Source organism: Anolis sagrei, chromosome Y (genome assembly GCF_037176765.1).
Source record: "Anolis sagrei isolate rAnoSag1 chromosome Y, rAnoSag1.mat, whole genome shotgun sequence".
NCBI classification, from domain to species: Eukaryota; Metazoa; Chordata; class Lepidosauria; order Squamata; family Dactyloidae; genus Anolis; species Anolis sagrei.
In genome coordinates this window covers 59,198,990-59,214,207 of record NC_090035.1, presented here as the reverse complement: position 1 = coordinate 59,214,207, position 15,218 = coordinate 59,198,990, and the positions used below count along the sequence as shown (strand labels likewise).

The 15,218-nt window shown below is 47.0% G+C and overlaps 2 protein-coding genes across 2 annotated transcripts in view; one reads left to right on the top strand and one right to left on the bottom strand.

The window, feature by feature from the left end:
- Positions 1-15,218, bottom strand: part of RSPH14 (radial spoke head 14 homolog) — a 231,581-nt gene that overhangs the window by 183,180 nt on the left and 33,183 nt on the right. The gene's annotated exons all lie outside the window — the stretch shown is intronic.
- The window catches only part of LOC137095111 (guanine nucleotide-binding protein G(z) subunit alpha-like), a 171,955-nt gene that overhangs the window by 151,708 nt on the left and 5,029 nt on the right, over positions 1-15,218 (top strand). Inside the window, exon 2 of the mRNA XM_067461383.1 lies at positions 11,542-12,724. Coding sequence (XP_067317484.1) covers positions 12,002-12,724 — 723 coding nt within the window. The 5' untranslated portion in view covers positions 11,542-12,001. The remainder of the gene's footprint in view (positions 1-11,541; positions 12,725-15,218) is intronic.

Sequence of the window (15,218 nt, the reverse complement as noted above, 5' to 3'; positions counted from 1 at the left end):
TGGCACACGGAGCCCCATCTTGGTGCAGTTTGGAGGAGGACAGACCATGGATGATGGGACTTCAAGTACCTCCACTCCCTTCCCAAGATTGCTGCAACCCTCATCTAATGACCAATCAAGACTATACATCCTGCTGCAGTTTGAAGGAGGATGGATTTTGGATGATGGGACTTCAAGTACCTCCACTCCCTTCCCAAGATTGCTGCAACCCTCATCTAATGACCAATCAAGACTCTACATCCTGCTGCAGTTTGAAGGAGGATGGATTTTGGATGATGAGACTTGCAGTACCTTCACTCACTTACTGAAACCACTGCCGCCCTCAACCAATGACTGATAAAGACCAAACTTTGCACACAGAACCCCCATGACCCACTCTATATCCTGCTGCTGTTTGGAGGAGGGTGGACCATGGTTGATGGGACTTCAAGTAAATCTCTCACCCCCTGAAAACAATGCAACCATCATCCAATGACCAATAATGACCAAACTTGGCATACAGAACCACCATTACCCACTTTCTCTAACAATCCGGGCAGCGCCAGGTCCCCAAGCTAGTATATAATAAATGTCAAAGTTTGTATACGGAGGACAAAAGTGTGGCGGTGTGGTAGTGTACGTGCCAGCATTCTGAATGGACAGCCTGAAAGTTCCAAGATTCTGATTGGCTGCCGCTGTGGTGCTATTTGCTTATGGTCTCTGATTGCCAGCTTTACAGGAGCCTCTGGTGGAGAAAAGGGTTCATGACAGAAACGGAGACATGAGAGAAGGAAATTTGCATATGGTTTCTGATTGGCCAGCCTCAATTCCAAGATTCCGAGATGACAAAGAGAGGAAAGGAAAAGGCCAGGGCCTGGTCAGAAAATTACCAATACAGACCAAATTTGGCACACAGAGCCCCCATGACCCACTCTACATCTACTGCAGTTTGGAGGAGGATTACCCATGGATGATGGGACTTGCAGTACCATCACTCACATTCTGAGACCACTGTTAACCTCATCCAATGACTGATCAGGACCAAACTTAGCACATAGACCTCTCATGACCCACTTTACATCCTGGTGTGGTTTGGCTGGGGATTATGGGAATTCCAGTACCTTTGCTCAATTCTTGAGACTACTGCAACCCTCATCCAATTACTGATAAAGACCAAACTTGGTACACTGAGTCTCCATGACACACACTACATCCTGGTGCAGTTTGGAGGAGGATGCACCATGGACGATGGGGCTTGCAATACCTGCACTCCCTTCCTAAGACCATTACAACTGCCAACAATGATGGATCAGGACCACAATTTACACAGGGATCTCGCATGACTCACTTTACATCCTGGTGCGGTTTGGTAGAATTTGACAATGGATGATGGGACTTGCAGTCACTTCATTCACTTCCTGGGACCACTGAGACCCTTGCCAATGACTGATCAAGACCAAACTTGGCACAGAGTCCCCATTGCCCACTCTAAATCCTGGTGCACTTTTGAAGAGGACAGACCATGGATGATGGGACTTCAAGTACCTCCACTCCCTTCCCAAGACTACTGCAACCCTCATCTAATGTTCGATCATGACCAAACTTGGCACACAGAGCCCCCTTGACCCAGTCTACATCCTGATGCTGTTTGGAGAAGGACAGATGATGGATGATGGGACTTCCAGTGCTGTTAAGGGCAGGATGGGCCACTAATGATGAGATTTGCAGTACCTTCACCCGATTCACTTCCCACAGAACACTGTAGCCCCTACAAATCACAGACCAGGCCCAAACTTGGCACACAGAGTTTGCATGGCCCGCTCTACACCCTGATGCAGTTCTAAGGGGGATGGACCATGGATGATGGGACTTGCAGTATCTTTACTCACTTAGTGAAACCTCTGCGACCCTCATATAATGACCAATCAAGGCCAAATTGACACACAAAGCCCCCATAACCTACATCCTGGTGCACTTTCGAGGAGAACAGACCATGGATGATGGGACTTCAAGTACCTCCACTCCCCAAGACTGCTGCAAAACTCATCTAATGACCAATCAAGACCAAACTTGGCACACAGAGCCCCCATGACCATGACTGCTACATATTGCTGCAGTTTTGGTGGAGGGTTGACCATGGATGATGGGACTTTCAGTACGTTCACTCACATTCTGAGACCTCTGCGAACCTCATCCAATGACTGATCAAGTCCAAACTTGACACATAGAACTCTCATGACCCACTTTACGTCCTGGTGTCATTTGGAAAAATTTGGAGATGGATGATTGCACGTGCAGTAACTTCACTCACTTTCTGAAACCACTGAGACCCTCGCCAATGACTGATCAAGACCAAATTTGGCACACGGAGCCCCAATGACCCACTCAACATCCTGGTGCAGATTGGAGGAGGACAGACCATGGATGGGACTTCAAGTACCTCCATTCCCTTCCCAAGATTGCTGCAACCCTCATCTAATTACCAATCAAGACCAAACTAGGCACATAGAGCCCCCGTGACCCACTCTACATCCTGCTGCAGCTTGGAGGAGGGTTGACAATGGATGATGGGACTTGCAGTACCTTTACTCATTTACTGAAACCACTGCCACCCTCATCCAATGACCAAGAAAGACCAAATTTGGCATACAGAGCTCCCATGACCCACTCTATATCCTGCTGCTGTTTGGAGGAGGGTGGACCATGGATGATGGGAATTCAAGTTCCTTCACTCACTTTGTGAAAACAATGCAGTCGTTATCCAATGACCAATAAAGACCAAACTTGGCATACAGAACCGCCATTACCCACTTTCTCTAATAACCCGGGCAGTGCCGGGTCCCCAAGCTAGTATATAATAAAAGTGAATGTTTGTTTGTATGTATGTATGCGGAGGGCGAAAAGGCGGAAGTGTATGTGGCAGCTTTTTGATTGGCTCTCACTTTCACAGGCCACAGAGACTTGCACGAGTGACGGACCTGGACCAAACTTGGCACACATAACCCCCATGACCCCTGTACGTCCTGGTGAGGTATGGGGAGGACAGACAAAGGATGATGGATTTGTAGAAGTTTCAACCTCTTTGGCTCCCACAGACCACTGTGGCCCCCAACAAAGACCGATAAAAACCAAACTTGGCACATAGAGCCCCCATGACCCACTCTACCTCCTACTGCAGTTTGCAGGAGGGTGGACCATGGATGATGGGACTTGAAGTACCCCCACTTGCTTTCCGAGACCGCTGCAACCCTCAACAATGACTGAACAAGACCAAACTTGGCACACATAACCCCCATGACACCCTTTATGTCCTTATGAGGTTTGGGGGAGGGTGGACAATGGATGATGGGATATGTAGCACTTTCCAACACTTCAAATCCCACAGACCACTGCAGCCTCCAACAAAGACCAATAAAGACTAAACTTGGCACACAGAGCCCCCATGACCCATGAACCTTCTCGGGCACACCAGAGCTGCGGTTCAGGAGGTTTGGTAGTGTTCTTTCCAATGCAGTGCAATTGATTTTTGGTCCTTCGGGAGTTTGGTTCCATCTGATGAGCGGAGAGGCTGTATGCCATTTTTTCTTGGTCCATAGATGACCTTTGTGGCTTTGAAAAATCCCTGAGCATCATGGGTATCTCCCAGATGTTGTATTTCTTCAGACTTCTTTGTCCACCGGTTGTTCTTGAGTTCTCTTGTCCTTCTTTGGACCTCAGCTTTTGCGCTGGCATAGATCTATTTTTTAGCAGCACAGTTGATGACTCTCTGCCATGTTTGGAAGGCTTTCCTTTTCAATTAGCTGTTGTCAATTAGCTGTTGGATCTCGTCAAACCAATCTTGATGTTTCTTGGTTTGATATCCAATAGTTTCTTCGCAGGCTGTGATGATGGAGGTCTTGAGTTTGTTCCAATGTTCCTCAACATTTTTGGGGTGTTCTTTGGGTAGATGGTTCTTGAGTCCTGTTTGGAGAAGGGCTTGTTTGGAGGGCTCCTGAAGGGCTTGGGTGCTCATTTTGCGCCTTGTTTTTCTTCCTTGGGGCTGCATTTGGGGGCAATCTTGATAGCCATCGTGGATCAGATTAGCCTGTGGTCTGTCCAGCAGTTGTCAGCACCTGTCATGGCTCTTGTGAGGAGCATGTCACGGTCTCTGGCATGTGTGATTACGTAGTCTAAGAGGTGCCAATGCTTTGACCGGGGGGTGCTTCCATGATGTCTTGAGCTTGTTTTTGTGGTGGAAGAGCGTGTTGGTGATTTATTTATTTATCGTGTCAGGAGCAACCAGACATTTGCAATTACATTTTTAACAAAACAAACAAACAAACAGATAAAACACAAAGTTTGCAAGCTTGGTAGTTGATTAAATGTCCTTTGACCAGTATCTGGCCACTCGGGAGTGCCTCTGGTGTTGCCGCAAGGAGGTCCTCCATTGTGCATGTAGAAGGGCTCAGGTTGCATTGCAGCAGGTGGTCAGTCGTGTGCTCTTCTCCACACTCGCATGTCATGGATTCCATTTTGTAGCTCCATTTCTTAAGATTGGCTCTGCATCTCGTGGTGCCAGAGTGCAATCTGTTCAGCGCCTTCCAAGTCGCCCAGTTTTCTGTGTGCCCAGGGGAGGGGGAATCTCTCATTTGGTATCAGCCATTGATTGAGGTTCTGGGTTTGAGCCTGCCACTTTTGGACTCTCGCTTGCTGGAGTGTTCCAGCAAGTGTCTCTGTAGATCTTAGAAAGCTATTTCTTGATTTAAGTTGTTGACGTGCTGCCTGATACCCAAACAAGGGATGAGCTGGAGATGGCACTGCCTTGGTCCTTTCACTATTGGTTGCTACTTCCCGGTGGATGTCAGGTGGTGCAATACGGGCTAGACAGTGTAGTTTCTCCAGTGGTGTAGGGCAGACACCATGTGATAATGCCTCATTAAGAGCCACATCCACTGTTTTAGTGTGGTGAGATGTGATCCACACTGGGCATGCATACTCAGCAGCAGAGTAGCATAGCGCAAGGGCAGATGTCTTCACTGTGTCTGGTTGTGACCCCCAGGTTGTGCCAGTCAGCTTTCGTATGATATTGTTTCTAGCACCCACCTTTTGCTTGATATTCAGGCAGTGCTTCTTGTAGGTCAGAGCACAGTCCAGAGTGACTCCCAGATATTTGGGTGTGCTGCAATGCTCCAGTGGTATTCCTTCCCAGGTAATCCTCAGAACTCAAGATGCTGTTGGTGTGTTGGAGATGACAATGTTGTGTTCCACACATTTGGTGAGAAGCAGGATGCCATTCGAGTTGCTGTTTTCAACCCCGTCTTTTCCTATGGTCCCTGGCCACAAGTCGAAGTCTCGCCTGACTCTTGCATTAAAGTCCCCCAGGAGGATGATTTTGTCCTCCTTAGGTATCCCCGATAGGATGGTGTCCAGCTGATAGTAAAAAAAATTCCTTGATATCTTCATTAGCATCTAGTGTTGTTGCATATGCACTTATGATGGTTGCCTGTTGGTTTTTGGCAAGATCAATTCGGAGGGTTGAGAGTGTTGATGCCAGTGGGTGCTTCGGTGAGATGTTTCACCAGATCATTTCTGATAGCAAAGCCAACTCCGTGCATTCTTTGGTCTTCTTCGGGCAGTCCTTTGCAGAAGAAGGTGTAGCCTCCTTTTCCTTCCTTCAGCTGTCCCTCTCCTGCTCTCCAGGTCTCTTGAAGAGCTGCTATGTCGATGTTAAAGTGTCCCAGCTCCCTTGCAATGATAGCAGTTCTGTGTTTGGGGTGTTCACTGTCAGTGTTGTTCATCAGTGTCAATACGTTCCATATACCGAAGTTCATTTTTCTTTTTTGGCCACAGGGTGGTGACCACATTGGACGTGGCAGTCTCATCAGGGTAAGAGAGGCAGACTATGTTTAGGGTCCTCAAAAGGGCTGCTCAGGCATGGATCCATCTGCCGAACTACTCAACTGCCTCGGACCTTGAGATAGAACGAGTGAGTCTTGTTCACACTGGCCCATGTGCCAGTGTGTGACTAGGGGCTTCCAGATTTCACAGTCTTGCCCCCGTCGCCACTCGCTGATCGCCATGGGACTTTTGTTGGTTTGTTCTTCACAGAGTGAGGTTCCACTGGTGGTGTAGTTTAACACTGGTGGTGTAGTTTAGCAGCCTTATTCTGCCTTCACAGCCGTTGTAACATGTACCATGCTATCCTTTACCTGCTCCGCTGTAGAGGTCTTTGGGTCTTCGGACTGTGCGCCGTCAGACTGTGCGAGAACAGGCATGTTTTCTGCTGCCCTGGAGACTAGGGCATGGAACAATGGTTTGAACATACAGGAAAGGAGATTCCACTATAACATGAGGAAGAACTTCCTCACTGTGAGAGAGGAGCCCCAGTGGCGCAGCAGGACTGAAGACCGACAGGTCACAGGTTCGAATCCAGGGAGAACGTGGATGAGCTCCCTATATCAGCTCCAGCTCCTCATGCGGGGACATGAGAGAAGCCTCCCACAAGGAAGATAAAATATCAAAACATCCGGGCGTCCCCTGAGCAATGTCCTTGCAGACAGCCAATTCTCTCACACAAGAATCGACTAGCAGTTTCTCAAGTCGCTCCTGACACGACAAAAGAAAAAGAACTGGGAGAGAGAGCTATTCAGCAGTGGAATTCTCTGCCCCAGACTGTGGTGGAGGCGACTTGCAGTTTCCCAAGTCGCTCCTGACACGACAAAAAAACAACAAAAGAACAAAAAAAAAAAACACTTTCTCAAGTGGATGAGAAGAGAAAGGAAAGGGCCTGAGGGATTTGCAGTACTTTAAACTCACTTTCTGTGACTACTGTGACTCTCATCCAATGACTGATCAAAACAAACTTTGCCCACAGAGCCTGCATGACCCATTCTACGACCTACTGCAGTTTGGAGGAGGATGGACCATGGATGATGGGAGTTGCAGTACCATCATTCACTTTCTGAGATCGCTGTGACCCTCATCCAATGACGGATCAAGACCAAGTTTGGCACACAGAGTCCTCATGACAAACACTACATCCTGGTGCTGTTGGGAGGAGGACAGACCATGGATAATGGGACTTAAACTACTTTCACTCATTCCTGAGACCACAGCAACAATCCAATTACCAATAAAGACCAAAGTTGGCACACAGAGCCCCATGATCCATTCTCCATCCTAGTGCAGTTTGGAGGAGAATGGACCACAGATGATGGGACTCACAGTACCTTCACTAATTTCTTGAGACCACTGTGAGCCAATGATGAAGACCAAACATGGCATCCAGTGGCCCCGTGACCCATTCTACATCTTGGTGCTTTTTGGAGGAGAATGGACCACGGACGTTAAGACTTCCATATGGGAGCTATAGTTCACCTGCACCCACTGAACCCAGCCAACATTGATCTAGATTAAACTTGGAGCACAAACAATGCCTTTCTCAAATGATTCCACAGGCCACCATGACCTGCATGGGTGCCAGCCGTTGATCAAATTGGCACACATAACCCCCATGACGCCCTTTACATCCTGCTGCACTTCGGGGGAGGGTGGACAACAGATGTTGGGATTTGCAGTACCTTCACTCACTTTGTGGAGCAATAGGGACCAGCATGAATAATGGAACTGGACCAAACTTGACACACATAACTTCCATGGACTATCTCATGCCCTGGTGAAGTTTTGGTGAGGATGGAACAAGGATGATGGGATTTGCAGTACCTTCCCCCAACTCACTTTTCATGAAACGCTGTGGCCCCTGAGTCCCACTATACGTCCTGTTTTGGTGCAGGTGAGGATGGACTGTGGATTATAGGACTTGCAGTAACTTCATTCATTTCTCAGACCATTGCATCCCTCATCCAATGACTGGTCAAGACCACACATGGCACACAGAGACCCCATGACCTTCTCTACATTCTGATGTTGTTTGGGGAATGATGGACAATGGATGATGGGATTTGCAGCATCTCCACTAAGTTCCAAAGACAACTGTGGCCCACCTCAATGACTGATCAAGGCCACACTTTGCACACAGAGCCCCCATGACTCACTCTACATCCTGGCATGGTTGTAGGACGATAGACCATGGATGATGGGACTTGCAGTACTTTCACTAACTTCCTGGAATCATTGCAACCATCACAAATGACTAGTTAAGACCAAACTTGGCACACAGAGCTCTACATCTTGGTGCAATTTGTAGACCATGGATGATGGGACTTGCATATTGTAGTTCAGCCACATCCAAAGAACCCAGCTGACATTAGATCTAGACAAAACTTGGGGCACAGACAAACAATGGTTTTCTCAAATAATCCGGGCACTGTCAGGTCCCCACATTAGTTTATGATAGAAGTGAATATTTGTATGTATGTATGTGGAAGGCAGTGTATGTGGCAGCTTTCTGATTGGCTGCCAGTTCCACGTTTCACTGCAACCTGCATGGGTGACGGATCTGGACCAAACTTTTCACACATTACAGCTATGACCCACTTTACATCCCGGTTAGCTTTGGGGGACCATGGATCATGGATGGTGGGATTTCAGCTCCCACAGACTACAGCAATGCCCACCAATGAACCACACAGAACTACCACGATCCGTTTGACATCCTGATGTTGTTTGGGGAGGATGCGTAGCAGATAATGGGACTTGCAGTACTTCCATTCACTCTGTGAAACCATTGGGACCAGCATGAATGATGGACTTGGACCAAAGTTAACACACATAACCTCCATGAACCCCCTCAAAACTTTGCTGGAGTTTGGGGATTGGTTGGACCACGAGCGATAGGATATGCAGTACCATAACCCGACTTACTTTCCATGGAACACTGTGCCCCCCACAATTCACAGACTAAGACTAAACCTGGCCCACAGACCCCCTCATGAACCACTTTATATTCTGGTGTGGTTTGGGAGAGGAGGTACGGTGGCTTATGGGACTTCCAGTACCTTCATTCACTTCCTAAGACCACAGCGACCCTCATCCAATTACCGGAAAAGACAATACTTGGCAAACAAAGCCCCCATGACCCACTCTACATTCTTGTGCAGTTTGGAGGAGGATGGAGCACGGCTGATGGGACTTGTAGAACCTTCACTAATTTCCTGATACCACTGTGATCTTTAACAATGATGGATCAGGACCAAACTTGGCAAACAGAGCCCCCATGACCTACTCTACATCATGGTACAGTATGGAGGAAGATGGACCATGGATGATGAGACTTGCAGTACCTTGACTCACTTCCTGAGACCACTGCAACCCTCAACCAATGACCAATAAAACCAAACTTCCCACACAGAGCCCTCATGACCCTCTCTACATTCTTGTGCAGTTTGGAGGAGGATTGAGCATGGCTGATGGGACTTGTAGTTCCTTCACTAATTTCCTGATACCACTGTGATCTTTAATAATGATGGATCAGGACCAAGCTTGGCACACATGGACTCCATGACCAGTGCAGTTTGGAGGAGGATAGTCCATGGATGTTGGGACTTGCGATCCTAACCAATGGGACTTGCGATCCTAATCAATGACTAATCAAGACCAAACTCGGCACCGAGTCCCCATGACCCATTCTGCATCCTGCTGCTCTTTGGGAGATGGACCATTGATGACGGGACTTGCAGTACCTTCAGTCACTTCCTGAACCCACTGCGACCCTCACAGTGACGGATCAGTAACAAACTTTGCACACCGAACCCACACATTGCACACTCTATGTCCTGGTGTAGTTTTTGGGACAACAGACCATATACAATGGGTCTTGCATATGGGAGTTGTAGTTCACATGCACCCACTGAACCCAACTGATATTGTATCTAAACTACATTTGGAGCACAGACAAACAATGCCTTTTTCAAATAACCCGGGCACCAGAATATATCAATCTAGATATATTAGGTATGGGCAAACCAAGGCCTGCATGCCAGATGTGACCCCTTGGGCTTTTTCCTCTAGTTGCAGAGCCAACTACATGTCACAATGTTCTCTTACCAAGAGGAGGGCTCCCAGTCACACATGTTCAACATGCAATCTATTTTCAAAATCTTTCAAATAAACATATTAACCAAATACACATATTGTGTCAAGCCTTCCCCACCCCCCAGTCTATTGCACTCGGCCTCTCCCTCGTATGCTCCTCTCCTCCTGATCCCACCCAGCATGTGCCCTCGCTCTTGGCTCCAGCTGCAATGCCATATGAATGTCATTTTTCCCCATGCCTGTCATAGATAGACGCTGTATAACTCCTAAGATCAAAGTGACTATGGGGCTGTCAATAGGTAAAGATTTCCCCTTGACAGTAAGTCCAGTCACTTCCAACTCGGGGGAGGGGTGGTGGTGGTGGTATTCATCTCCATTACTAAGCTGAAGAGCCAATGTTGTCCTAGACACCTCCTAGGTCATGTGGCCAGCATGAATGCATGGAACTAATTGAAATAGAGTGATTTAAAATGGCCATTGAGGGTGAGATCCGAGCTGTGGATATCGGAACCTGAAGTACAGATATCAAATCTCTAAAAGGTTACCAGTACTGGTTACTGGCTATCAAGTAAGTCCGCATGCCTGCTGAGCAAAAAAGCCCAATGTTCCCAAATAAAGCTCACTATGTTGAAGAAGGAGGCTGTCAATCATGGGTCAGTAATCAAACAATTTCCTGTTTTGTAATAAATATACAGTTTCTGAGGGCATACCCATAAAAGACTGAATGTTAATGGCATTATCTATTTCTAATATTGCGAATGGTCAAAATATTTGTGGTTTACAATCACTCCACTGTGGTTAATCAGCAAAATAACTATTATTTTTCTTTTCTTCCGCTGAACAGAGGAGCCTCCAGAATCCATGTTCTTGGGCAAAAAGGACATTGAGCTTAATGCCATGTTTTCCTGGAATATTTCCCTAAGTGAAAATGGGGAAATTATGATGCTAAAACTTCACGACTGACCTTCATGCCATTGGACTATGTGGGAGCACTGGGATGATGTTAACAGAGCTGCTCATATTCAATAACGGGAATGCAGGCAAACTTCCTATAATAAGAACCATGATCTGTCTATTGCTTTGTCCTCTAGGAATTGATTTGTGATTTGTTAAAACTGTAACACCGCCTCTGCTCTGATAACAGGAAGATAAACCCCTAAAAATGGGAATGCCATGATTGAAATGGGCGCCCCTTTAAGCTGTCATCTGTTGCTTTATACTCTTGGAACTGATTTTTGTGCATAGTCAAAAATGGTTATTTTGTGACTCGTACTGAAACAATCATCCATGAAAATGCTATTGTCTGTTTCTTCAATGATAATAGGAATGACAAACCCATAGAAAATAGATATGTGACTCATGCTGGAACGATCACCCGTTAAGCTGTTTTTATCTGTTTCTTCAATAACGGAAATATAAATCCAAAAACTGGAATCTTGTTACTAAAAGGGAAGCTATTACCAAGAAGCTATTACTTCTCTGTTTCTTCTTCAATAACAACAATTAAAAACCAGTTGAAATGGGAATATTGTGATTTGTATTGAAATGATCACCCATAAAGCTATTATTAATCTATTTCTTCAATTACAGGAATATAAATCCATAAAAACAGGAGCATTGTGACTGAAATGATCACCAGTGAAGCTGTTATCATCTGTCTGTTCTTTGATTATGAAAATATAAGTCCATAGGAAATAGGAGTGTTGTGACTTGTACTGAAACATTCATCCCAGGAATTATAAAACCATTAAAAACATATTCCTTCTTCAAGAACAGGAATATAAACCAATAGAAAATGGGAATGTTGTGACTTTTACTGAAACGATCATCAGTGAAACCGTTATTCAATGGAAATATGAATCTGCAAAAAACAGCAATAATTGTCTGTTAAGCAGTCGCCTGTCTGTCATTCATCCTCTTGGAGTGAAGGGTGATATTTTGGGTATGTGCTGTGGGTAGGACATCCACGTTATCTGAACCTGGAAATGCCCACAAAAAAGAGAAGGGCAGTACAGAACTGCTAGGACGCTTTCTGCCTGCCGGTGATACCATGGGATGTCGGCAAAGCTCAGAGGAGAAAGAGGCGGTGCAGAGGTCCCGGCGAATCGACCGCCACCTGCGCTCTGAGAGCCAGCGCCAGCGCCGTGAGATCAAGCTCCTTCTCCTGGGCACCAGCAACTCCGGGAAGAGCACCATAGTTAAGCAGATGAAGATAATTCACAGTGGTGGGTTCAACCTAGAGGCCTGCAAGGAGTATAAGCCACTCATCATCTACAATTCCATTGACTCGCTCACCTGCATCATCCGGGCGCTTGCCACCCTCAAGATCGAGTTCCACAACCTGGATCGGGCCTATGATGCGGTGCAGCTCTTTGCCTTGACAGGCCCTGCTGAGAGCAATGGAGAGATCATGCCCGAACTCCTGGGGGTCATGAAGCGACTGTGGGGCGACTTGGGCGTCCAGGAATGCTTCTGTCGCTCCAATGAGTACCACCTGGAGGACAATGCCGCCTACTACTTGAACAACCTGGAGCGCATTGCGGCTTTGGACTACATCCCCACAGTGGAGGACATCCTACGCTCCCGGGACATGACCACAGGGATTGTGGAGAACAAGTTCACCTTCAAGGAGCTGACCTTCAAGATGGTGGATGTGGGTGGGCAGCGCTCTGAGCGGAAGAAGTGGATCCACTGCTTCGAGGGGGTTACCGCCATCATCTTCTGCGTGGAGTTGAGTGGCTACGACCTGAAGCTGTATGAGGACAACCAGACGGTAAGGCCAGCATCATGGAATTTTAAAAAAAAAGATATATGAGGGTAACCATATAGTAAGATAAACCTAGGGTTTCATTTAAGTGATCCACATTTCTTGAAATTTTACAACAATAAGACTGCAAGATTGGCCTAACGGGTTTCATTTAGGTTTTCTTTGCACGGTTTCTAGAACTGTACAAGTATAACAAATTAGTAAGATAAGCTTAACAGGTTTCATTTATTTGAAGTTGTATCAGGATAACCAAATGATAAAACAGACCTACATTTCCTTTAGGTAATGCTCGCATGTTTCTTCTTAGAATTCTCTGTGAATGCACACTTGTGGAGAATACTGCACCTGCACAGGCTTTTACGAAAGATTCCAAAGCTATTTGCTTCAAATTTTTGGCAGTAGCCCTGCTCATTCCTCCCACAGGCATAAAAGTCATCCCGGCTCCTCACTCCCGTTCTTTTTCTTCTGCTGCAGCAGCTCTCTCTCTTTTTTTCTTCTTCTCGCTATGTTGACCACAAGGTTCAAGGGATGATGGCCACACGAGGTGCCTCCTCTGCCTGGGAGGGGCACATGTGGTGAACTCTTGCCTGCACTGCCAAGCCTTTCTGGCACAGGCAAGAAAGAATAGAGTTTCTCACCTGTGGTAATGTTCTACTAGCAGGCCTTAGTCCACAGCAACACGGCCATTGACTTTAGGCTGGACAAAGGCATCAGTGAAGACTTCCACATCGGCCCCTCTGAAGGCTCCATTTAAGGTCTCCATGACATCAAAGGTGTTGAAGGCTTTAAAGGCCTCTAAGACCTCCAAGGCCATGATGTCTCCTCCCTGCCCCCCATCAACATCAAGCTCAATGGCATTGGTAAGATCTTCTCAATCGATTATGGCAATGTCACCATCAACCACATCCATAACTATTGCCTTCAAGAGGGCTCTGGGGGAAATGAAGAGGGCACAGATGGAGGCGTCATTCCAGCCCCTTCTATCTCCAATCCTGCCAACATTGGGAAAGGCCTTTGAATCCCTGTATAAGGTATAGAAGCCAGGCATCACAAAGAGGAAGAGGTCCTCTCCATCACTGCCACTGGTACCGCAAAGCAACCACCGCCAACCTTTTCTGAAGCCTCTTCACGCTGTTCCTTGCCAATGGCGCAGGCCCGATGGCGCAGGCCCAGCAGTTACCATCCTCTTCCAAGTCCCAGTGGGAGTCAATGTCAAATGATCACCACCAAAGTTGACTCACACAGTCATCTGGGTCCCTCTACAGCCTCCTTCCCCAGCTTTGTCAATATCAGCAAGATAGTAACTTCTTGCCACCAGAGGAATTGCCTGAGAAAGTACTTCAGATGTCATGTTTGGCTACAGCAGTGGCCGCAGCTACACCAAGACGGCCTTCCCAAACCTTCTGGTTGGAGAAGGTGAGGGCATAACTTCCTCCTCCCCTCACGACCCCAGATGAGGACATTGAAGCAGATGGTGCTGAGTCAGTTGGTTTGGAATCAGTCCTCTCCATCAGTCTTGACTTTCTCTGGACCCAGAAAACTATCCGGTGCATCCTCCTTCCCCTACCAACAATGTAAGGACCTTCGCAGACCAGATGTTCCATATGGGGGGGGGGGGTGGAGTCGGGCTTGAGGTGAAGCAGTCCTTAAAAGAGGTCACCGACCAAGTCTTCAGAAAAGTACAGGCCCAGGCTCTGCTGGCGATGCTCCTTCTTTCCTTACCTTCTGGACGTGATCCAGGCACCATGAAAGAACCCATCCTCCATTCTGCCTACATTGAAAATGATCAAGATCTGGTACTGGACTGATGACAAAGCCCTGGAATGGTTCAAATACCATCCTGAACCAAACACAATGGTAGTCAAGTCTGCCCAGTCTGCGAAGAAACAAAATGCACAACCTTCAGACAAGGAGGGAAAGCGTTTTGACTCTGTGGACCGAAAACTACTCTGGTGCATCCCTACTGGCCAGGATGGTCAACTATGGCTCCTGCATGAGAGCATATCAAGAAATGTTCTGGGAAAAGACTCATGTTTTCCATGAGAAACTCTCAGATGAGAGGATAAGAAAGTATTAAAACACTTTAAAGCAAGAAGCATCCTCACTTGCCCATCAATAAATTCGGATCGCAAAGCACATTGGAGACACAGCAGGCAAGGTATTAGCTCATGCAGTAGCCGTATGCCGCATGTCTGGCTCTACTCCTCTGGACTATCAACAGAGGGGTGCTTACTGTTTGATGCCCTTGGACTCTTTAACTTGGGAATGGATGAGAAACTCAAGTCCAATCACAAGACCCTAGCAGCAAAATGCAAAATCTTGGGTTTGTCAATCTAGCTGACAATACCACCTCCTTGCTGTCTACAGCTGCCAACATTCCAGTTCCAACCCCACACTCCACTTCAACACCAACGTTGGTAGCAACACTCACTGTCGATACCGAACCCTATCCCTTCTGGGACCACTTAGCCAGCTATGCGTATGCATGGCATAGTATAAT